Here is a 25,489-nt window from a genome sequence, read left to right on the forward strand (position 1 = left end):
GACACCCACACTCCACATTGGAACTTTGGTTTTTAAAACCACTCATAACCCCATATTGATTGTGGCATTCCTACTGTAAATAAATATTGCACATACGGTGTAAGTAGTTTACTCTGGCTGAGGCATATTTCTTATTTTGGTTCTAGCTTTGTGTGCATGACTCTAACTTGCTGCATCAGTATCAGATTCCTGCAATCCTGATGCAATGAAAACACCCACTGGTTGTACTAGGAGCATTAATTCAAACAGAAAGTATTTAACATGTTTATCTTCTTTAGGCTCTTGTTGAAATGTTTTGTTTCTTTTAATTTTTCAGCATTAGCTGTAACTTCATTTTTTTCCTGTAGTTACACTGCTAAATTTTCCCCAGAAGTACTACAAGTACAAATAGGGGGGGAAATATCTGTATGGCTCAGAATACAATACATGCATAGATTTAGGGGGGAAAAAAGGCTGGGGACATTCCTTCAGGAAATCCTGTGTTCTGACTTTTAAATTAAGGATGTAGCCCAATCTGCTATCCAGACATGCCTGCCTTATGACACAGGGATACTGGGGAACAAGGTATTAACCAAGATCAACGTTGCATTGGCACTGTGGGGAAGAACTATAAACCAGATGCTCAGAAGACGGAGGGGAAGAACCTCAGTAGGGGTTATAGGATTGGGTTAAACCTGAGGCTGGAGAGTTTTCTGATTTATTTTTTGCTTATACTAATTAATTTCACTTGCTACCAACACATAAACCCTTGAGGGGAAAAAGCCCTTGCTGACTGCTTGTGTATTTTTGCCTGCTAAGACATGTCACTAAGGTAGGGCCAATCCTGTAGTCTTTCCACACCGGGCTTCCAGTAAAATCAAGAGGGAGTTTGCATGTGAAAGAACCATAGAATGTGTACAGCATACGAGTAAACATCTTTTCTTTTTTAAATGACACTGGTCTTTGGTCCAACTTGTACTTTCTAAAAACTATTTATTGTGTCCACTTGAGCGGAAGGATGATCCAGTTGTAGGGCACTAGCTTGAGAAGCCTGGATTCAAGTTCCCGCTGTGCCACCAACTTCCTCTTTGATCTTGGGTAAGTCACTTAATCTCTCTGTGCCTTAGTTTTCTACCTATAAAGCAGGGATGATAATGCTGCCCAACCTCACAGTGTTGTCATGGGGATAAATAAAGACTGTGAGATGTTCATACAGCATGGTAACAAGGGCCATACAGGTATCATAGGCAAACAGACAGACTTCCCACACAGTATTATTTAAAACGCCCTTAAATAAAAAACATCATGATTCTAAGCTTGCTTGAATTCAATCTAAATCTCCATCATACACCCTACCCCTGTACTCAGTTTCTCCATCTCTTATTGAGATCAGGAGTTTTTAAACACTGGGTTGTGGCTTGTAAGGGCAAGTCATTATCTGGCCACTAGATGCTTTGTTTACCTGCACCTCTGCAGGTATGGGTAATCGTAGCTCCCATTGGCTGTGGATCACCATTTCTGGCCAATGGGAGCTGTGGGAAGTGGTGTGGACTATAGCAATGCTTCCTGCAACTACCATTGGCTGGAAACAGTGATCACTGGCCAATGAGAGCTGTGATTGTGTATACCTGCAGAGGCACAGGTAAACAAAGCATCTTGTGGCCAACTAATGGCCTGCCCTTAGAAGCCACTTCTTAGAGTTTGAAACCCCCTGATCTAGAGCCTAATACACCTTTCAGTAAAGTCCATTCAATTCATCAGGATTTGAATAAGGCCTTTATATCGTAATGAAAGAACCAAATGCAGTTTAAGGTAGAGAATTACTTTAGTATAGGCCCTGAATCCTAATCTTACCATAACGTGTATTCAACAAATTATGTTTTAAGACTTACGATGGTTCTTCAGACACCATTGCGCCTTCTTCCATCTCTTGTGCCTGCTTGTACCATGGCAGTTTAGCTTCCACAGGAAGTTTCTCTAGAGAACATACACGGGCACGTGAAAACCAAAACCATAGAGCTACTCACATTACTTTGTGTCTATAAGCGAATATATCAGCATTTCTGAAAAGATTTTGTGTGGATTGATGTACATGTGCATACTGAACAGCACAGAAAGTGGTAAGTGGGTGGGAGGAGAAAGAGCTAGTGTGCTATGGTGCTAAATATATGGAGTTTCTATAAAGGAAGAGAGTTTGTTTTTATAATGCCGGAATGGAAAATTAAATGGCATTTAGGTTTATACTAGTAGACATTTTTAGCAAAGTATTTTTCAAAAACTTATCTAACATCCAAGGGGAGAATCAGATTTTCATCTACAATGGAGAGCTTCAATAGTTATGATGGTTATTTTGCCTTTTGGGTTTTGTATTTGCACAGAACACTGCATTGCCAACAATTGTTTTTACCACATAGAGACAAATAATTATAATTGTGCTGCACCAAGTTCATCTGCTCAAGTTATAGATGGGGAAGTTTGCTTTTGGGAGGAGGGCAAGCCCAGGTCTAGGCTTGAATTATCCTAATGAACCCTCAAAATAAAGGCTTACTTGAAGGCTAAGTAATACATTAGTCCTTGTGAAGACCACACCCCCAAAGACTTTTGACAGAAGAGGGGATGAAAGTAATCTCCAAATTAACATTCTTGCAAACTCTACAACCAACCTTTAACCTTGCATAGGCCCTGTGTGTATCCTTACATTGTACAGCTTCGTTAAGTTCATTAATTCACTTTTGATAGGTTATGACATTGAAGAAAATCCATATCTGATGAGTGATACTTCAAGAAACAGAGACACCAGAGCAAAATAGTTCAGTGATGTTCTCTGACTCTAAGCTTATCAGTTCATCAGCTATGTGGATTTAAGAAATGAGCTGGATATTTTTTCTGTCATTCTTGATACAAAACAGTACAGATGCTTTTTATTCTTCAAGATCTGCACAAAATATAATAAATTGCTTTTAGGGGAAAAAAGTCCACTTTATGAGCCAAATTCTACTTTCACAGCAGCATCAATTCAGAGCATCTGCAGTGAAGTCAATGGAGCTGTTCTGGTTTTATAGTGATTTAAAGGGAGAGCAAATTTGGCACAATTCTCTGAAATTAGCTCTTCATTTCTTCTGAGTAATTTGGGTTCGGATTGGGAAAAAAATGGATGAAAACAGAACGAGCGGTATTCCAGCTGTATACTGAGAATCACTGCAGGGTTTATATACCACGTAAATTCAATTTAAGCCTTTTGGGCTTACATGGTGCACACACCTCTTTCTGGCCTGCTGCAGAGGATTAATTTCATCCGAGATAAATGAGAATTTTCAGTAACTTGGTGCATACAACATTGGATTTTTTACATAAACATGCAAACTACCCAAACTGTCATATCAACATTAGCAATGCGCAGAAATCATAACTTGCCATTTGATTTCACAGCTACTGCAGCTTCAGCTGAGCAATGCAAAGTTTTTTTGGGAGTAAACCAGTGGCTGGGAAGAAAGGGTGCAGTAATAGTTATTATGCTTCTCTTCCAGAAATAGCAGGCCAGGCTTCTATTCTTGATATATTTATTAGTGACATTGAAGGATGAATGTGTGCCAGCACAGCTCTTAGTTTAATTTATATTTTACCGCTTTTGTTATCCAAAATATGTAAGAGATATTTTTATTTATATACCATACAGCTTATTTTTATGAGCTTCAGAAAGCCAGATCTTACTTTTTTGCTTTCCTTTTGAATGCAAAGTCTAGTAAAAAGCATTTTGTGCTCTTCCACACAGCTGACTGCAAAGTGACTTTTATTTTAAACTTCTCTTTTATTTACGGAGCGGTGTATTATATGTTGAGGGAAAAAGCAGGTAACATCAATTCCAATAAACTAAACTGTAAAACACACAGCTGGATTAGAGATGTTGACTTTTATTAAATAATGTGTTATATATAATGAAACATAACCAAATTCTAAAGTAATTTAGTGAAGAATCAAGACTTTGGAAAAGAAAAGCCCCCACTTTTACAACAGATTCATGTTTTTAGTGTAGTACAAACTCTTAAACTTTATACCCTGTTTTGTGCTGGAGGACAATTACATGAAAACAGTGGTTCTTCTTAGCATTAAAAAGCACAAATCACAATTTAAGTTAGGAATACCTTTAATTTTCCATAGGATTCTCCAGTACATTATGAAGCACCTAAGAACTTTAATGAGCTAAGACTGGGATAAGTTATATGGCCACTGCATACCCTTCATTTTTATTTAGCAGAAAATAGACTTGCTTTTTTTCTCTTATAATCTTGACCAGCGATAATGACTGATTTTCTACATCCATCTTCAGAATGCAATGGTAGGCTTTGCTGAAGCTTTGGCTAGGAGATTCATTCTTTGCACAGGTACTGTCTTGTTAAACTGTAATTTATAACTCTACAATTTATTAAGCAAATAACTTCTTTTTGGACAGTTTTCTAGCAGGAGTCAGTCCTGCAGGTGCATGAGGCAGGAAAGTGTACCACATGGCACTTGAAAGGACAACTGTGAAAGAGGGCGCATTTCACCTGGAAAGGACAGTAGAGAGAGACACACCAACTCCTCACCAATCCCCAAACAAAACCTTACCAAACCAAAATGCTACAGTACATGCACAATTCTCTCCTCAGGGGAGATGATGAGAGACAGAGTGAACCACATCAGAGCTGTTGGATACATCCGCTAATATGCTACTTGAAGGCTCTCAGATTCTATGCTGATGACAGTAGCATGAGAACCTACATAGAACAGCATAGACAGAGTACTGGATCTGCAGAACAGCTTTACTCTGTAGGTGAGGTTCCATAGGAACCCCAGCAGCGAAGGTTTCATGAATTGGCACCTTGGAATTTGGTGCTCTTCACTTATCATGGGCCACTGAAAATGGAAATAAAAATTTAAACTTTCTCCTTTCCATTTGTGGTCCCAAAAAGTTATAGCTCATGTTTATTGGATCTCAACCATTCAGGGGGCCTTAATGTATATTAGCAGTAGTGATTTACAAATACATTAATTTTATTTATGAGTGGCTCATGTTGGAGCTGGAGCCTCCAACTCAGAGAAATGTGGGTCATATTTAGCATATATTAGCCAGGAAAATTTCCATAAAAATAAATGATCTATTGACTCACACACCACACATATGAGAAAGTTATATCATGTAAATGATATATGTAATTGTAGAACCAAGTGATCATTTATCAAGCACCCTTGACTGCTGCGCCTGTCATCTGCCCCAATGCCATTTACCCCAGGATTTACTGTTACATTCCAACCCCATGAGCAGCTTCAAATAGCTGCCTTAGAGAAATCTGCACACATAAGCAACATTTCCCCCTCTCCTCAATCATTGTGGGGAGCTCCCCCCAGTATCACTGTCTCAGGCTCAAGACAGTGACCAGTCAATTCTGCAGCAATGAGGAGTACTCCATCCATAAAACTTGTGATTTTCAAGTCTGTACAATCTTGTAGCTTGACTAGTAATAGGAGCTTCACTGTGGGATATACACCGCTTACTTCTAGCTTAGTTAAAGCAGCTGATTTGCCAAAGGCTGTGAAACCAGTCACTTTAAACATTTTTGTTTTCGTTTAATAGAGCACTATGGGCCAACTTTAACCCTGAAATGGCCAGTGAAGTTTACATCAGGATGAATTTAGATTTTTTTTTCTAGATTGGTAGATCACCAACTTACAGTAATAAGATCCTTTTTGTTTTGAAAGATCTACAGGTTGCCAGCATTTCAAATGCCAGCACTAACATCCGAACTGGTACATCAGTGGCAGAGGCTCAAGAGAAATTCATGAATTCTTGCATGCACACAGTCAACAAGCAAAACTGACCTGTAAAGATTTGTCTGCCTTTTTTACCTTTGGGTTTGTAGCAAGGAGTGGGCACGATGCATTCTTCTTTTATATGAGGTTTTGTTTTAGAGCCACAGCCTCCTGTATGCATCCCTCTGTGATCAATGCAAAGAACTACACGGTATCTCAGCCCCTGGCCACATGTTACAGTGCACTGAAAAAAAGGAAAGAAAAAGTACAAAGTAGCAAATCAACAACCCTGTGGGGACAATGGAATATACAACAGTAATGTAGCAGCATTAGAGGGAAAATCTTGGACACAAATGAGCCTATATTGGCCCACACATTAGTTATGTTCTTTGTTTAATACTGGTTTGGGATAAAGTTGACAAACATTCCATATTTTTTCCTTTCGTGTTCTGTGTAACTATATGGTTTAGACTGAGATTCAGCTGCTGCATTTCTCTCAGTGTCACTCTACTAACTTTCTCAGCATTTGTCACTTGGACTGAGGCCATCAGTCCCATACCGCATATATACAATAACACTGTGTCAGTTTCATCTGTGGCCACTTCTGCTTTGCTTAGACAAGGCACTGGAGCTTATGGTACAACGAGTGTAACAACAAAGTATTTTGGAACATGGTGCTGTATAATGTAGGAAACTATTTGGTCTTTAAACTTCACACATTTTCTCAAGTTGAATTTTTTTTTATATGGGAAGTCATTTTCCCGAGGATAGTGGGTTTCAGAGGCTGCAAGCACCAACCGAACAAGAGAAAAGCAAAGAGTAATAATAATGCTTTGCACATATTTAGCATATTTAATAAGAAAATCACCAGAAACTAATCTACCATGTCTCACATTTTGGCAAGGAGGTAAATTTTTAAAGTCATTTTTATAGATGAGGAAACTGAGGCATAAGCAGGTTAAATGACTTGACCAATCTCAGATCTGTTGGAAGAGGACCCAGACCTCCTTCTTTTCCAGTCTCGTGCCTTAACCACAAGTCTTAAAGCAAAAGAGGTGAGACAGGGCTAGACAAGTAGGTGACGTCTATGGCAGTGATTACAGAACAGACTGACCATGCAATATATTTCAGACTGCAGAGCAGCAGTCTGAGATATTTCACATCTGGACAAAATGTATGAGATAAATGCACATTAGAACACATCCATTAACAGTTTACATCTCTGCTTGTGCATATACATTTCTAGTTCATCGTTTACTTATACAGTATATAGTTATTTAACATGACCAGTCCGACTTGCTCATCTATCGTTCTCCTCAACTAATGCTGAAAGTCCTAAGTATTCATTCTGTAGTGGGACAAATGCCATTGTTTGAAGCAGGAAGGTTCAAAAAATTCGCAAGGTAAATAAGCTTAGTGATTATTATTATGCTACTAAACACACACACATGAACAAAATAGAAAACTTGCTCCAGTTGCATGTCCTAAATACAATTAACACCACCACCACCACAACCCAACAATGAACTATTTACCGGAGACCACTCTTGGGCCAGCCATTTTGGACAGTCAAATATGTTGCAGGGCTGGACAATGGGCATCTTTGGAGTGTACATGCACTTCCACTCTTCCACAGGGCTGATGTGCCCCTGAATGTCCTCCTCTACACACGAGACTGTGCGGCTCTGAATGCCCCCTCCACATGAGGAGGAGCAGGCTGTCCATGGAGTGCTTTCCCATCTGCAAAAAAGGCATCAGTGAAAGGATTAAAAAACCCCAAATGGTTGAGCTTCCCTTGTATATTTTGTTTAGATTATTATTATTATTAGCAAGATTTTTTTCATTTATGTTTGGCTCCAGCAACCAATCACTCTTATATATATTTTCTTTTTAAAAGTTTTCTTCCCATTAGTATTGAACTTATAAGATGTTCCCTTCTCCCTCCACCCAGTATCCCAAGATATTACCACAGAGAATTTAACTTATTTTAATTAGGGATATTATTATATCATGGTAATATGTGCCACATATGGAGACTCAAGTTCCAGATTGCTGGAAGCTCAGGACTTGCGTACACTTAAAATGTTACAATGGCACACCTGTGCTGCTGTAGCATTTCAATGTCCACATAGCCTACACTGATAGTCCACCCAAGGCTGGGTAAATGGGGACTTAAGTCTGCTTAAAGCCTCTGCTTAGGTGTGTGGATTCTTATACACCCCAACAGACATAACTGAACCCATTTAATTCTCTAGTATAGACTAGACCTTTGTGTGCTATAAAGCTGATATCCTTTATATTGCAAGAGAAGGAGCAATGCCATCCTTAGCTGGTACAGCCATTGTATGCACAGTGAGTTAGGGGGAAAGGAATATGGGAGAAATTTTCTCAGGAGAATAAAATTAGTGTGTGACGAATTGTGTATGAACAAAGGTTAGAATTATAGCTAGCATGATATGGTTAGTGACTTTTAGAGAAAGACAGATTAGTTTGGGAAACAATGTTGCTTTTGTCTGAATGTGACTAAGATAACGAGGAGAACACTGATTTACAAGTGTCATTTTGATGAGAAAATACAGTGAAATGTGTGTGCTCTGGAATAGCCATGGCCGGACACACGCATGCACCCCACCCCCATATATATACAGGCAGTCCCCGAGTTACGAGGATCCGACTTATGTCGGATCCGCAGTTACGAACAGGGTTCCTCTCCCTGGTCTCCAGCAGACCAGGGAGAGGAAGCAAAGCAGCGGAACACGCGGGCAGCGGACAGCCACGGCGCGTCTGGGCTGTCCCGCTGCCCCCGTGCTCCGTGGCTTTGCTCCAGACACCTGTGGTACAGCAGCTTGGGTGCTGCCAGTTGGTCCCGTAGCGCCGCTCTGGGCGCTACTGGACCAACTGGGCAGCACCCCAGCTGTTCTGCCCCAGGCTCCTGATTCAGCCACTGCTGGTCAGATTTAGCAGCAGCTGAATCAGGACGCCTGGGGCAGAGCAGCTTGGGTGCTGCTGGGTTGGTCCAGTAGCGCCGAGGAGCGGCGGCGCTACTGGACCAACCCAGCAGCACCCCAGCTGCTCTGCCCCAGGCATCCCCAAGTCAGCCGCTGCTGAAACTGACCAGTGGCTGACTACAGGAAGCCCCTGCCCCGGGCTTCCTGGAATCAGCCGCTGATCAGTTTCAGCAGCAGCTGACTTGGGGATGCCTGGGGTTCTTAAGTTGAATCTGTATTTAAGTCAGAACTGGCGTCCAGATTCAGCCGCTGTTGAAACTGATCAGTTTCAGCAGCGGCTGAATCTGGACGCCAGTTCCGACTTACATACAGATTCAACTTAAGAACAAACCTACAGTCCCTATCTTGTACGTAACCCGGGGACTGCCTGTATTGTGGAGGAGTCCCCAAGGCTTTGCCTTGACTGAAGTTGAAGGCTTGACGTCACGGCCTCATAAGCTAAAGGGCCTGCTGAAGCCTGGTGCATTTATCAGAAATACCCACTGCAACTGGATAAACTTGGGGTAATTGCATAAGTTAGGATCTGAGTGAAAAAAAGATAATGAAAAAAGCCAGTGTAGTAAAAGGTTGTAGATTAGGGAAGGAAAATGTGGCAATTAAGGGAGTAAACATCCAAGTCTTGCTTTGTAATAAAAACAGGCTTTGCAAAAATATAGTTGGGAGGCAGGTAGCACGATTACCCACTGGTCCTGCTTAAGGTAACTAGAAATAAGAGGAACTTTCACTCCGGCCGCAGCAGTGCATAGTGTCTCAAAGCGTGGGAGTCAAAAAACACTGTAGATGGCATCTGAGTGAGATGTAAGTGAACTAGGCTTAAACACTGTATTATAGCAAACCTTGTAGTAATTGCTTTTAAATTGTTTGTATTATACTAATAGCTTTTAAATTCCATAGTATATAAGGTATAAATGGTGTAGTATTGTTTTCCCTAAGGCTTGCAAATTAAGGACTGTATTATTGGCTTAAGAGTTTGCAACAAATAAGGACATTGGTGTGCCTCTCTGGTGTGTCCTGGTTTTCCCTTGGATCTAAAATAAATCAAACCACATGACACACATTATTTATATATCATATATATATGTGTGTGTGTGTATAATACACGCATGCACTCTGGCTATGTCTACACTGCTGGGGTGAATTTGAAATAAGCGATGTAACTTGAGCTACATCAGTTGAGTAGCTTAACTCAAAATAGTTTATTTCGATTTTTGGCGCTGTCTACACATGAGTTATTTTGAAATAGAGCACTTTTCCCCTGACTTCCCTTACTGCTCATAAAATGAGGTTTACAGAAGTCAGAGTAAAAAGCCCATTATTTCAAATTTATTTAGAAATAATGGGCTTGCTGTGTAGATGCGAACTATGTTATTTCGGAATAAAACTGATGTTATTTCGGAATAACTCTCTTCTCTGGAAAAAGCTGTATTAGCAGATGTCACATGTGGGATCGAAAACTAGATGGGCCCTGGGTCTGATCCAGACCAGAGATTTCTGTATATCTGCCCACATCGTAAATATATATTAGAGCTAATCAAACATTTAAAAAAACATTTCTTCCAGGAAGAAAAATGCTTGTTTGAAATTAAAAGGAAAGTTTTTGCAAAAAACAAAACAAATCTGTATTTTGTCCAGAAATTAAAAATTTCATAGTAGGAAAAACTAAAATTTTCCTCCTCCAATCTTCTTTTCCAGGAGATAAACAATAAGCAATACAAAAGTTAGAGTGGTATCCCCTAATAAAAAAAATCAATATTTTAATGAAAAATTTCACAGAAAAATTCAGATGAAATAAAATTTTTCATTTCTTCTCATATGTTTCACCAACTACTTACCATTGTCACACCAGCTCTAATATACACATACTAGATAATGGATAATTATATTGTATAAAGGTTTTATTGACACTATAGTGAACTGGTCACATTGTTTGCCAGTGTCAAAGATAACTATGTGTTATGTAGTTCATCTCAAAGGACTGCCAAGGAAAACTTTTATACCACATCTTCTATTTCACAACTGCTACAGATGTTCTAGAAAGGTATTTGTAGAACTTTAGTTTTAAAATCTCTTGCTGGAGAGTCTTTTCCAATAATGCTCCCCCTAGAGCCAGAGTTATGCTGAACCCACCTATGCAGGTTTAAAATTGTAACTAATAAACATTGAAAAAAAACCTCTAATAATTACCTACAATAACTTTTCCATACATAAAAGTGTGGTGATTGGAGTCTGATGTCTTGGGACCTTTCCTGGGCTTTTACCACAACTTTTCAACTGCTTTTAAATGCCTCAGCATTACAAAGCAGCACAAAGAGGGGGCCAGGAATTCAGCCCCCGGGCACCATGCCGATATAAGATTGCTTAAAGTTTCTGGAAACATGGTTCTTAAAGAAGAGGTCACAGTCACTTGGGACTCAGAGAGAATATACCAACCACCCGGAGTTTGGGAAGAAAGTGGGGCTCAGTGAGGACTTTGGTACCACAAGAGTGTATTGCATGCAATGGACCACAAAAAGCATGGCAGAGAGCAGCTCTTGCAAGGATTCCCTCCCAGAGCTCCTCCCAACCTTTTAGATCTATTGGAGCTTTGCTACTTACTCCACTTGGAGCTAACCAGCCACACGGGGACCAGGCTACACAGAAAAGACAATATGCCCTGGGGACTGGCATAATTAGCTCTACGGGTCCACAGGGAAAACAATCTGTATCCCTCTCACCCTGGCCCTACCCAAGTCATCCCTCCCCCTCCGATCCTGTCTCTGATTTCTTTCAATCACAACCCATTCCTTCTCCAAATGGTTCCTTACTTGTCAGGTCTGGAGTGGGTGTGGTGATGCTAAGGAGGTGTCTGACCCTGACCCAGGTACAGAAGGTCCTGGGGAGAGAGAAATTATACTATCCAACAGCTGCAGTATGGGCTCCTGATAATGGCATGTACAGAATGGTGGTAGGATTAGAGCAGTGAATCTAAAGGGATTGGTAGAGGTTGAGATGTAGCCTGGAAAAGCTGAGAAGAACCGCGTTGGGCCTTTGATAATTTCCCATGGACTGATCTTCCTGAGTTGCTGAAAGGAAAATACTTCAAGGGCATGTTGCTCCTTTAGTTGGATATTCTTCAATTGGTACAAAACCTCTGTCTAGCTGCCAGGTACAGGTTGCTTTTTTGCTTTCACTGTTGAGTGTTGCTGTTCCATCCTGGGATCTGTAAAATTCTGTCTCTTTCTCTTCAATGTTCAAGATTTTTTTCATAATTAACATAAAATGCTTTTTACCCCTAAGACACTCAGATCTTATTAATAACTCCTTTTACACCCCTTTTAAAATATTTTGTCAATTTTAGAGGGTGATTAATTTTTTTTTGTAGAGAAAATATTTTTCAAGAAATGAGGAACAGAAAGTTGATATATATATTTAGAAGAACATGTATAATGAGATACATGACTAATCTATTAACTTTGGATACACAAACGTAAATGTAGCGGTGGGGAAAAAATCCGTAACTCATCCAAAATATGTAACATTTCTAGAAAGTGAGCAAAATAGACATTTGGCATAGAAATATAAACTATACAAATCATAGGCAAGCATTGACAATGTGAGTGTCAGTGACAACAACAGGAAAGAGCTGCTCCTCGCCTTGCTGTCCTCTCCACTGGGAGATCTGTTGTGTGGGCCTATACCATGTTTCGAGTCTGATTGTACTGCCTTTGTTCACACTAGGGATGTTCAGTAGCGATTAATTTGCTAGTCGAGTAGTCAATGGAATTTCCCTCGAGTACTCGACTAGTCGATAAGCACTTCCGTGTTCTGCCTATGAAATGTACAAGAGCCCCAGCGGAATGCCGCATGGAGCCCAGGGCTAACGAGAAGTCCCACTGACTCCGGGCTCCATCCAGGCACTTCTGCTCTGAAATGTACAAGAGCTCCTGCTGGGGACTCTTATATATTTCAAAGCTGGCATGTCGCATGGAGCCCACGGTCAGCTGGGGGATCCCCAGCTGATCCTTATCTCCATCCAGCATTTCAAGGTGGCAGCAATGCACGGAATCCTGGGTCAGCTGGGGAGTGCCCAGCTGATCCCAGGCTCCAAATGGCGCTGCAGATTTGAAATGCCGCAAGGAACTTGACGCCAGGCTCCCCACGGCATTTAAAATGGCAGAGCCGCACGGAGCAGGCTTTTAAGTACCCTCCTCTTCTTCCCCCCCTTGCTTCCTATATCTGATAGCAGGGTGGGAAGAGCGACTAGTCGACTATCCTTTACATCCCTAGTTCACACACTACAGCAGAGCTCCATAGTGCCTGTGTCAGTATTCCCTCAGGTTTGGGAGGGGCTGCTTTCTCAGCAAGGTGAGATTAACACATTGGCTAGATGGTACCTTTAGTGATAGGAGGCCCAATGACACAATAAACTAACAGACTAAACCAAAGCAGTAAAAGCAATACTATTTTAATCTATTACCTCAAAACAGCACAGATTCTGGTTATTCATGTGTGAGCATCTTTGTTACTGCTCTTATTCTTACTTTATTATGAATATAATCACCAATGTAACAGGCTTATATTTCCTGGTTGGTTATGTTCCAGGCTTCTAATGACTCACAGAAACATGAGATTTTCAAGCACCCCCTCTTGCTTTAAAGACATTCTTAATTATGTAAGATGCGTCAGAACTCTCTTGCTTTGGCCTTGTTTTAACTGAGAGTTAGTTCATGACAAGCTGAAGTATACCTTTATAGAGCTCCAGCTTGCTACACACTAAGGGTATGTCTACACAGTAGCAGTATTTCGGAATAACTGACGTTATTCTGAAATAACGAAGAGTGCATCCACACAGCAAGCCATTATTTCAAAATAATGTCAAGCTGGAGGACTTCTTACTCCAACTCCTGTAATCCTCACTTTACAAGAAGTAAAGGACATCAAAGGAAGAGTGTTCTTCCTTTGACTTCCTGTTGTGTAGACAGCACCAAACGCCGAATTAAGCTATTTTGGCTTCAGCTACGCAATTGATGTAGCTGAGGTTGCGTAGCTTAATTCGACTTTTACCTTGCTGTGTAGACATGCCTTAAGTGCTGTGTGGAGTCTGCTACAACACATTACAAATTCCACAGTGTGCCTACTTTTAGTGCATAGTAGCAGGGTCCACCCAGATAGCTGGTAAGCTATGGTGCTGTAGATTTACATCCCAGCTTGATCTTGGAAGGCAATTTGGGTGAAAATATACATAAAGAAAAATTACTCATGTGTCAATGTTTGCAGCACTGGGCCTTTCAAATATATTAAATTTTAAAAAAGATAAAATATTTCACAATTAATAAACTTGTGACTTGTTTAAAAGAGAATTTAATACAAAAAATAGAACCACAGAATCTGAATTTCTACTTTCACAGCAATATAATATGCTCTGGCATATGCTACTCCTTAGGGAAAAAACTGAACAGTTAGCCAGTGTCCCACTCATGGAAAGGGGAAGAGGAGAGCAGAGAGGAATAGACATCCAGTGGATTTAATCATACGGAATTATTGCTTCAGTTTACTTTGATGTAATGTTAGCTTTGCTTCAATAATCTTTAGAGCAACAAGTTAAGCACTTGAGTAACTCATGATCATTCCATAGAAGAGTTTAGAACAAGGGGCAGGCAGCATCAATTGTCCTAGCTCTACAGAAAAGCAGCAATGCAGGAAAAAAGCAGTAAACTTATTTGCCAATCCTAACATCTGATTGATTGTTTTACGTACCGAGGAAGGGGATGGTAGAGGTCATAGGGCATGATCTGCTTGTATCCATCACTGTTAGGAACAATAATGCCAACCCTCTGAGTAGAAGGTACACACAATAAAACAAACACTAAATGATTACATTATACATTTTTACACAGTATTAAAAAACTGTCAAAATATTCTACCCATAATGCTAACGTTTTGAAAACAAAACATAAGATACTTTTCCACAGTAATCCTTGTAGTTTGCAAGTAGTTCTACTAGTTAACTACTTAGCATAGCAATTAATCCTCTGCTTCTTCTTAAGTTACCCACCCATGTGACCAAAAAGTTGGTTCCTCTGTTACAAATGAAACCAATGAACACATAAATACTCTCTTCACTTACAAGGAAAGACATGCCATGAGGGATCATTTTTCTTAGTATTATGAATTTAGAGTTTGAGTCAAACTTCACAGAAACCGAGGATAAGCCCTCCCATTGATTTCCGAGGGCTTTGGATCAAGGCCCTTATTTAACAATTACATGGTTGTTTCTGCCCTTCAGATGAAGCAATTCACTGGATTTATAGGAATTTGAGGCACATAACTAAGGGGCTTTTCCATGGTAAGAGACCTTTACTCTGGGACTCACACCTCTCCAACCCAAAGAAACTCAATTATTTACTTTAGCACTCATTTATTTTTGGAAGAAGTATATCGAATGAGGAAGACTGAGCTGTTTTATTTTTTGTTATTGTTTAGTGACTGCTATTTGGGGAGTTTTTGGTGTTCTTCCCTGTTATTAGTAATGTGTCTAAAGATTGTGATAAGTACTTATATAAATCAAAATATGTAAAACTTAGAGTACCATTTAACATGTGAAAAGATAAGATATGAAGTTGGTTAATTAAAAGGTGGCTAATACCTAGAAAATGGCCACTTGATGAGGTGGGGTAGGTCTAAGTAGAGGGATAGCCCAGGATTTCAAGGTTGGGTGAAAGAGGCTCAGGGTATCTGTTGGGGAAGAGGTAAGAATAGAGAACTGAGAACAAGTATTCTTCATACTCAGTGCAATGTACTGAAGAGAAGTTCTCCAAGAGTTAAACAGGGTCTTGGCATGTTCAAGCTAAAGAGTTCTGTTCTCCTTTTGATGGGCAGACTGTTTATGTGAATAATTCCTCCACAATGGGAGAATAGATCCCACTGTATTTCCAGAGTGAGGAGTCAGAGCTAGGTCAGTACGATGGAATTTTCCAGCTAATGCATTAGAAGAAGCCGAAACCACTCAAGTGTGTGTGATTAGAACTGGACTGCTCTCTGTCAGATTAACAACTCTGAAATGATAACAGTCGTGTTTGACCTAAAATCCAAGAGAGTTCTAAGATTTGGGAAGATCGGGAAATGAGAAAAGGAGACAGATCAATTAAAGTTTGTTCAGTAAGCAAATCATTCCAGTTTTGTTCGGATGAACAAGAGAAAGTTGTACTGATCTGGGAAGCTCTTGGTAATATTTTAAACATAATGAACTTTTTGTCATGCTCTTGCAAAGTAGAGCCTGCTCCCTCCAGTAGGGTTGCCAGATGGTTGAAACAAAAATACCGAACACGTCCTCCCCCGCAAAAAAAAAAAAAAAAAAACACCGGGAAAAATTCTGTTGAAGGGGAGGAAAAAAGGGGGGCGACCAAAGTTGCTGAGAAAAAAAAAAGGGGGACTCCAAGGACTTAAGCCAAAAAAAAAAAAATTAAGATAAAACAGCATTAAAACAGCATGTCCCCTTTAAGAGTGAGTGCAGGATAGGGGAACAGCATTGCTTCCCCTAGGTCTTTTGCCAGCAGCCATTTTGTGCTGGCAGCCTTGGGGAACCAGGTAAGCATGGGGCCTGGGGGGATTTGGGGGAGGCCAGGCGCTGAGTGTTTGTAGGGTTGCCAGGTGCCCGGCATTTTCGCCTCCTGGCCAGGGAAAAATTCAGAAAATACCGGAAATCTCAAATGTCCAGTATTCTCTGAATTTTTTTTTTTCCAGACAGGAGGCAAAAATACCAGACTGTCCGGGTGAATACCGGACACCTGGCAACCCTACCTTCCAGCCCCTCTAGTAGTGCTGCTACAATCAAAAGTCTTTAGCTCACTCCAAGTTGGTGAGAAACACAGGAAAAGATAAATATACCAAGTCCAGAACTGAAGCAGTTATATTGCCAATGAGACTACATTGTTTGAGAGCCAAATGGTTTTCAGATCTTAATTTGTAATTATTTGCGGTACACAAAACCTTTTTCAAATGTTTTTCTTCTAATAAAAGTTGGTTTTAACAGTTAGTCAGGAGACTGAGTCTGGAGGTTACAAATTGACATCCCTGGGTTGTTGGAGGATTAATTATTTAATGTCTGTAAAACACTAGAGAAGGGCCAAACAATAGTATTATTATATGAGATGTACAGATTATTTGACAGTGTAAAACATTTTGGGGCCACAGTTTGTCTTGTCATTCATGTTTATTCAGTCACTGTGCACTAGGAAAATGCTATCAGGGGACTATAATACAGTATCATAAGTAATATGGTTCTGTTGCATAAGTTCCAGAGAGAAGCTAAAAAAATGTATTGAACTAAACCCCAACACATGATTTTTCAAGATAGAATGTATTTATCCTATTCCTTTAACAACTTTCTACCACGTGACTTTGCCATCCTAAAAACTACCTATGGGTACATGTTCACCCTGATATGTTTGGTGTGCCTGCAAAATGCACATGTGCACTCCCCCACCCCCAAAGCTAGCTTTGGTTTACCCAGTGTGAGTACAATAGCAGTGTAACTGAGGCACCAGGAGCTGCAGAAGTCCACTGCCTGGATGTGTGATCGTGTGGCTACCTTGTAGTGTAACTTCACTGCTAGTAATCAAAGCTAGCTTGGGTATATCTGCAGGTGGTGCAGTCACATCTCTGACAGCAGTGTAGACATATCCTATAACAGTGGTTCTCGTACACAGCCAGGGAACACCGTACCTCCTTGTGCTCTGATCTGTCTCTGTGTCCTGTGTCGAGCGTTCCTCTAGAAGTGGCTTGGAGTATACTTGTGGGAGAGGGGAATTTACACTTCTGCACCGGGTCAAAGGTTAATGATGACTAAGGCCCTTGTCTTTTGTACTGTAGTTATGCCAATCTTTTAGGGGCTGAAGCACCCTTTTGTGGTGGATTTGCACTCGGGCCCTACATGTATCTGGAGCAATTGCTGCATCCTACTTCTTCTCTGCCCCTTCTTTTTTCTCTTTTTAATGATCTGTGATTGCTATTCTTCCCTTTCCTTGTCCCTCTGTGTGGCCCACACTTCTTACCCTCTCTTTCCAAAGTCTCTTCCTGGATTCCTCTTTCCACTAGTTTTTATTCACTGTCTGAGATCCCTCCCATTGTGAAAAATATGGCCAGGGACAATTATCCTGATAACCAGGAACACTTGGGTCTGCTAGGTCTCCAGCCAATAGACAGTTCCTCTGGCATGAAGGTGAATTACAGGGATAATTTCTTCTTAGGAGGTGAGCAAAGCATAGAGAGAAACATTATTGCAAACTCACCAGCATGCACCTCAACCCATCACCCCCCATTATTTCCCATTATAGTGCAAAATAATGCTAACCCCTTCCCTCCTAGAGGTCTCGGGTCTCCCCTATGTTCCTTCTGGCTTAACTCTTCTATGAAAATGACTTCCTCTCATAGCTCAGTCCATCTGCCCTGTAGTGGCCTCTTCCTGCATTTCACTATATGCATCTGGCGCCCAGATCTGCCATCTGTTGAGCTGAGCACAGTTGGAGAGGCAGCTGCAGAAGGTTGGATATGGGAGCAGCAACCAGCAGGAAACAGAAAAGGGGACTACAAAGCAGCTGTCTTACTCGCAGTCTCAGGATAGTGTGTACATGACTTCTCTGTGATGGGCTCTAAGTGGATCTGTTCTCACTTAGGGAGGACTTCCGGCACGAATGTTGTTAGCTTTCCCAGCACTGCTTACTAGAAGGATCTATGCAGGAGGCAAGAGCAGGATCTCGCTGTTACTCTGGACTGTCTATGAGCTCCAAAGAGAGCATAGAAGAAAAACCTGGCATGAGCAGCTGCTTGAAGAGAAGTCAGGCTGGTGGTTTACAAGAAACCTCTCCCTGGTTTCAGCCGTCTAGCTCACAGGTGGGCAAACTCAGGCCTGGGGCCTGCCCCACTGATTAGCAGAGGTGCATACAACTGGAGGCTGACAGTGTGTGTTCAGCTGCCCCTCCGCTCACCTTGCTCCATCCTACAGTTGAGCAGCTTTTAGGAGTCTCCTAGCTGTGCAGGGGAGTGGTATAGAGGGGAGAGGGAAGTAGCGTAGCCCAGGCCAATGGTGCAAATGGTGAACCAGAGCCAATGGAAGCCGTGAGGCTCCATGGCTCTGGAGCCATTAAGTAAGCAAACTGGCCCATTATCAGCTCTCTCAGGGTGAGCCCACAGCCCAGTTTAAGAAACACTGCTCTAATCTCTTCCATCCATGTGTGGAATAATTTTTAGGTGCACCGAGGCATGTGTGAATGTGCACCACTAATAGAAACAAAAAACCTAGCTGTGAGTGCTCTGCTAATCAGCTGGGCGGGATCTGAATTTCTCCTGAGTGGGGGCACAAGTGCACAGCTTCCAGGAAACACTGCTCCCAATCTACCCTCTCTGCCTGTCCTAACAAAATCACCTTGCGTTCTCAAAGAAAGCTGCTTCTTCCGACATGCAGCGCACTCACAAGCACCATTCTATTTTAGCTGTCCTCCTGTGCAACTCTGACGACCCACTCGCCTCTATTCCAGTACACTTAAACTTCTGTACTCCAGGTATCCCCCATCTGGGAACACCCGGGGTACAGAGAAGGAAGTGGCTCTGCATGTGGCTGCTCCCCCTCCCCATGCAGCTGGAGGAATGGCAGAGTGCAGAGCTGCTTCCCCTGAGTCTTTTCCCAGCCACTTCCATCGCAGCAGGAGGCCAGTGCCTGGGAGTGGCAGGGAGCACAGAGCCTCATGCGCCCTCGAGAGTGGGACTGCAGGTAAGCGCCCCACCCCCTTCCACTAAGACCCCGCCACACACTTGCTGGCCTGGCTTAATCTTTAATCCAGCATACCCTGTTTCCCAGGGTTGATGGATTAAAGAGGTTCAAGTGGATCATCCTTTGACTCTAACCTCATTCTGATCCCATATTTCCTTTGTCTGTGGACACATATATTATCATCTCAGCAGCACTGTTCATTCTTACTATATCACAGTTTCAGTTCCACCTTTACTAAAATCCTCATCCATACTTTCATACTCTCTTACCTTCACTATTCAGCTAGTCTCCGCTCTCTGGCCTCCTAAATCCTACCTCTGAAGACAGGTGCAGAACATCCTACTGTCCACTTTCTCGTAAGCAGAAAGAAGGAAGAACAATTTCATTGCTACCATCCAGCAACTACACTGGCTCTGCATTCATTTAGGAAAAACATCAGAAATGGTTCGTAATTCCATACATTTCACTCTACCTTGTATGACACTCTCCCTACGATTATTTATCCACTTCCTGTGTTTAACTAATACAAATCTTATTTCTCTAGTCCACAAAAATTCATCTGCATTCATGTGAGAGCTGCCTTTTTTGAATTTCCTACCATCTGGGAAAGGCTTCCTATGTCTCATCACCTCAGTATCTTGAGCTATTTCTAAATTTAATCTAAAATCATCTTTTTGCCTCTCTCTGGTTAGACCCTGAGGTAAATTCAGATATAATAACTATCAGGGCATTTCACAGCCATTCTGTATGAAAGAGTATTCAGAATAAAGTTTATTGTACAGCCTACTGGAAGGCAATATACATAAGTCAACCAACATCTCTCAGAACCTCATCATCACAGATTTACTGTTGCTGCTGTACATATCAGAGAGTGTGGGCCCCTTCTCTTCAGAAATGTGCCAGATCTCTAATTTCATTTATCTTCTGACAAAGAGTGCAGTGAAAACAGGAATACTGATTTACTGGGGTAGTTGCCCCATAATTGCTATCAAATTAAATACATTTAAAGGAGGCGATGACAAGCTAAAAGGAAGTCAGTTGGCAATTTCCTGCACTGGCTGCCAATTTGTAAAGAACCAAAGAGACCTTTATGATTAGTGAAGAAAATATCTTAGTCCGCTTTTTAATTGTGTGTGTTCATTCACTATACTAAAACATTAGCTGCCTCTCTGATGAGATTCACAAAAGGTCTTCTATTGTTGAAGAAATACTAGAGATCTTCACAATCAAATCAGCACAGCTTCAAGTGGACTACAAAGTTCATGTGATCTTGTGCTCTGATGGGGTTCCAAGTACTCTGGTTTGATCTGAATGGTCATGACATACTAAGAATGCTTTTATGTGCAGTGATTTGCAACACACTGTTGCTGTTAGAATAGCTAAAAAGTTAACTATAACTACAAAAAAAAATAGGAACAACAATAGTTATTTGACACTGAAGTTTCATTTGCTTCTTGATACCTTAGTATTACACACATTCCATACACACACATGCAGAAATGATTTAGAAATGATAAATCAGAATGCTAAATGAAGATGGTTGCAATTTTGCTGGGAAAGGCTAAATATGGAAGATATGTTCAGGAATGACCTAAAGTCTCAAGGTGTTGAAGGCCATACCTGAACTAGAAAATCTTCCAAAAAATTCACACTGGTGTTAGCATCAATTATGGGGGCAAGGTTCTAATTGACTTCTGGAATTATTACCAGTGTCAATTAAGCATGCTTAATTGAGGTGTCCAACTGCCACTTGTCACTGGGAATATTCTGTGAAGCACAGACCAGGCTCATAGATGAAATTTATCTTGGCGCATAAGACTTGCAAATAGGGTAACAAGATAGTAAGAATGAAAACTTGGGACAGGGGTGTGGGATAATTGGTACCAGGATAAGAAAAAGCCCTGAATATCAGGACTGTCCCTATAAAATCAGGAGAGTTGGTCACCCTACCTACACCCTACCCCTACCCTAACTGTACATACCATTTAAGTCTCCCAATAAAAGCTTAAATAGAGCTTAAATGACTCAAAGGGCCTTAGGTTCAGATACGAAGGAGATAGGAATAGTATAAGATCATGGAGCAGATAGAAAATTTTGTGCATCAGTGGATTTCAACTGAGGTAGCTTGGGAAGCTAGAATCTAGATGCAACTTCAAAGCTGGAAATGGGGGTAGGGTTCATTGACTCTAAACAGTGACCTGGTGTGTAAGGTGAAAACCTTTCAAACTCTTGTTATAAACAGTTTTGAAGAATGCCTTTGAATTATGAAAGGATCAGTTTGTTCAGTTTAGAGCACCTCAAAGAGATAAGCAAGTCCACAGTGCACAAGTCAAGCCCAAACAGACTTCCTGTCTCAAAGTGGGGGAAAAATTCCATTCTCCAGTCATTAGAAAAGGGAATTCTTTTGTGCGGCCACTGGGAGGCTATTGGTGACACCTGACACTTCCCATCAATTTTTTATTTCAGCTAATAGCTCTTGTGACGGGGGGGAGGCGGAACCCACCCACACAGCCCTACTGGGCATGCTCCAAAGGGAGCACAGGTACAAAAGGCTGCTGGCCTGCTCAGAAGGGGCAGACTGTGGCCCGAGCTGGGGCCATTCGCGAGGTCCCCCAGGCGTCAACAGGGTTCTCCCCATTCGAATTCCTGTATGGACGGCAGCCGAGGGGGATACTCAGCCTATTAAGAGAAAGCTGGGAAGAGCAAGAATCGCGACTCCAAGGAACAGTACCCTATATATTGCAGTTGTGGGAGCGCCTGCGGAAGGTAGGGGAATTTGCCAAGGCTAACCTCCTACAGGCACAAGAAATCCAAGCTCGATATTACGACCGAGGGGCCAAGCTCCGCTCGTTTGAACCAGGGGACCATGTACTCGTTTTACTGCCATCCCGAGAGTCCAAGCTACTAGCCCGATGGCAAGGCCCCTTCGAGGTGATCCGGCGAATAGGAACTGTGGACTACGAAGTAAGGCTGCCCGGAAGGAAAAGGGAGGTACGAAGATATCACGTCAACCTCCTGAAGGCGTGGAAGACTGCCGAAGGACTACTGGTCACTCCATATCCCCCGGATCCAGAACTCGGGCCGGCTGTCGCAGACCTCCAGGGGAACGCTCAGGTAATGATGGGCCCGGAGTTAAATCTGGTACAGCAGGGAGAATTACAACAGGTGGTCCAGGGGTTCACACAGTTTTTCTCCACTCAACCCGGCCGCATCCGCACCACACATCATCACATCGCTACCCGGCCGGGCCATAACGTGTGAGACCAACACAGACCCCTACCTAGGAAGATGTGGGACATGGTCCAGCGGGAACTCCAGACAATGCTAGAGATTGGAGTAGTGGAGGAATCCCATAGTGAGTGGAGGAGTCCCATAGTGCTAGTCCCGAAAACGGATGGTACGATGCAATTTTGCATCGATTTCCGCAAAGTTAACGCCATCTCGCGGTTCGATGCCCCGGACTGAGGAGCTCTTAGAACGGCTTGGCCAAGCGGAATACTTCTCCATCCTGGACATGATGAAAGGGTATTGGCAGATCCCCCTGACACCAGCTTCTAAGGAGAAAACGGCCTTCCCTACACCCTTCGGCCTGTTTCAATTCATGACCATGCCGTTTGGACTGCATGGGGCGGCGGCCACGTTCCAGCAATTAATGGACCGATTGTTACAGCCCCATCAAGCCTACGCAGCCGCATATATAGATGACGTGGTGATCTATAGCCCAACGTGGACGACCCATCTACAGCATGTAGAAGCCGTATTGAAATCCCTGAAGGAGGCCGGCCTCACAGCCAATCCGCGAAAATGCCAGTTGGGATGCCGGGAAGTAACCTACTTGGGGTACACTGTCGGGCAAGGGACAGTACGACCACTGGTGGACAAAGTGAAAGCCGTGCAGGAGCGTAAGACACCCACAACCAAAAAGCAGGTACGCCAGTTCTTGGGGCTTGTGGGGTACTATCGCCGGTTTATCCCCGGTTTTGCGGACATCGCAGCCCCTCTATCTGACCTCACGAAAAGTACCCAGCCGAACAAGGTACAATGGTCAGCAGACTGTGAGGTGGCTTTCAGGACACTGAAGGACAAGCTTACTAAAGCCCCCATCCTGTTCCACCCAGATTTTTCAAAGCCCTTCCTACTGCAAATGGATGCATCAGAAAGAGGCTTGGGGGCAGTGCTGTCCCAACAGGCAGAGGGAGGGGAGCACCCGATAGTATATTTGAGCCGCAAGCTCTTCCCACGAGAACAGAACTATGCTACCATAGAAAAGGAGGCACTGGCAATAAAGTGGGCTATAGATGCCCTAAGATACTATTTATTGGGCAACACGTTTCAGGTGGTGACAGACCATGCCCCCCTGAAATGGTTAAATAGCATGAAAGAGACGAACCCCTGTTTAATGCGGTGGTATCTATCTTTACAGCCGTACAATTTCAGTATAACCCATCGCCCAGGGAAGGCGCACACGAATGCCGATTTCCTTTCCCGGGTGGGGGAAAAGAGACGGGAACGAGCGAGGGGACAGGTACCCACTTAAAGGGGGGGTGGTGTGTGACGGGGCGGCCCCGCCCCGCACTCAAGCCCAGGGAAACCACCTGGGGCTGGGGGCGGAGAAGGCCCCACCCACACAGCCCTACTGGGCATGCTCCCAAGGGAGCACAGGTACAAAAGGCTGCTGGCCTGCTCAGAAGGGGCAGACTGCGGCCCGAGCTGGAGCTAGCAACTACTGGCCAGAGAGGGAGGCGCCAAGGGAGCTGAGTGCGCTGCTGCCGGGCCTCAGCCGGGCTCGGCCCCAACGCTGGAGCCACCGACCCACCCCCCGAGCACCGGACCGGACCCGGCCAACTCTGAGGCTGCCAGGGGAAGTACCAGTCCAGCCAGTCGACCGATGCCAACAGGTGGGACCGCAACGGGCCAGGGGTAGGAAGTGACCCAGGGCAGGGAGCTGCAGAAGCCCCTGAGGGCTCGGGGCGTTGCCGAGAGGAGCCCCCGCCAAGCCAGAGGTGGGAACCGCCCGCCACTACTAGGGCCCTGGGTCGGGGCCCGGTGGAGAGGGAGGGCCCGGGCCCCCCTAACCCTGCTGCCCGAGACCCCGGCGAGTGGGGACCAGGGTAACAAACACTGAACTGTGGACTAGGCCTCTGGGCCTGTGAACTGTGGACTAGGCCAGGAGGCTGTATTTCCCCTAGCACAGGGGCACTGAACAGTGGACTAGGCCGGGAGGCTGTATTTCCCCCAAAAGGGGCATCACGCTTTGGGGCCGAGGCCCCAGTTGGTTGGATGATGCCTCGGAGGCGGGTGGCAACCCCCGTCAAGGGGGGGGGGGCCCTGACAGCTCTCCATCATATGAATGTTTGGGAAAGTTAAAAAGTGACAGCTATGACTTTAGCATTCGTGAAATTCTCAGACTGAAGTCTAGAATTTGCCACAGAGCAGGTACAACACACGATCTGGCAGAGTAAGGTTCCCTCCACTGCTGCTCAACTCTGAGCGGAAGGACCAATCTCTAAGGAAGAGCCGGTGGTTCTTTTTCTATGTCCATTCAATCCTTGGCCTTTCTGCTGCTGACACTGCCAAAAATGGCCCCATTTATTGCCAATAGGGAGCCCCAAGCTAGAGGTAAAAGGCTGTACACTATACCCATTGTAAATCTCCTCAACTTTGGAACACAGCTATTAGAAAACAGTGTGGTCCTTCTAGTCTGAATTCAGATGTAAACTACACGACAGTGAAGCTTCCTCATTATTTTTTCTAACCAACTTAGACTGATTCACTTTTTTATGGCACTCATTACTGCAGCATATGAGCACCCAGCAAACATTAATGAATTAAGCCTTGCAGCAACCATGTGAGATAGGGAAGAATAATTATCCCATGTTTACAGCTTGGGAGACTGAAGCACAGAGACTGTTTTAGCTACTTATATAGTGATTCTACAGTAGACACTAGAATCTAGAGATCCTGATTC

General features: G+C 43.1%; 1 protein-coding gene across 12 annotated transcripts in view; it reads right to left on the reverse strand.

Moving 5' to 3' along the window:
• ADAMTSL1 (ADAMTS like 1) overlaps nucleotides 1-25,489 on the reverse strand; it is a 708,340-nt gene that overhangs the window by 147,393 nt on the left and 535,458 nt on the right. For 6 of the 12 annotated variants that reach the window (XR_012904618.2, XM_075931513.2, XM_075931510.2 and 3 more), the window contains 4 exons: nucleotides 14,511-14,561; nucleotides 7,302-7,506; nucleotides 5,836-6,010; nucleotides 1,872-1,956 (listed from right to left, as the gene is read on the reverse strand). Coding sequence is in view for 11 of the 12 variants with exons in the window: in XM_075931513.2 (XP_075787628.2) it covers nucleotides 1,872-1,956; nucleotides 5,836-6,010; nucleotides 7,302-7,506; nucleotides 14,511-14,561 (516 nt within the window). In the remaining variant the exon portion in view is untranslated. The remainder of the gene's footprint in view (nucleotides 1-1,871; nucleotides 1,957-5,835; nucleotides 6,011-7,301; nucleotides 7,507-14,510; nucleotides 14,562-25,489) is intronic. The other 6 variants (XM_089779187.1, XM_089779188.1, XM_075931515.2 and 3 more) reach the window with 3 other exon arrangements.

This window comes from Pelodiscus sinensis, chromosome 6 (genome assembly GCF_052426305.1).
Source record: "Pelodiscus sinensis isolate ZL-2025 chromosome 6, ASM5242630v1, whole genome shotgun sequence".
Classification (NCBI taxonomy): Eukaryota; Metazoa; Chordata; order Testudines; family Trionychidae; genus Pelodiscus; species Pelodiscus sinensis.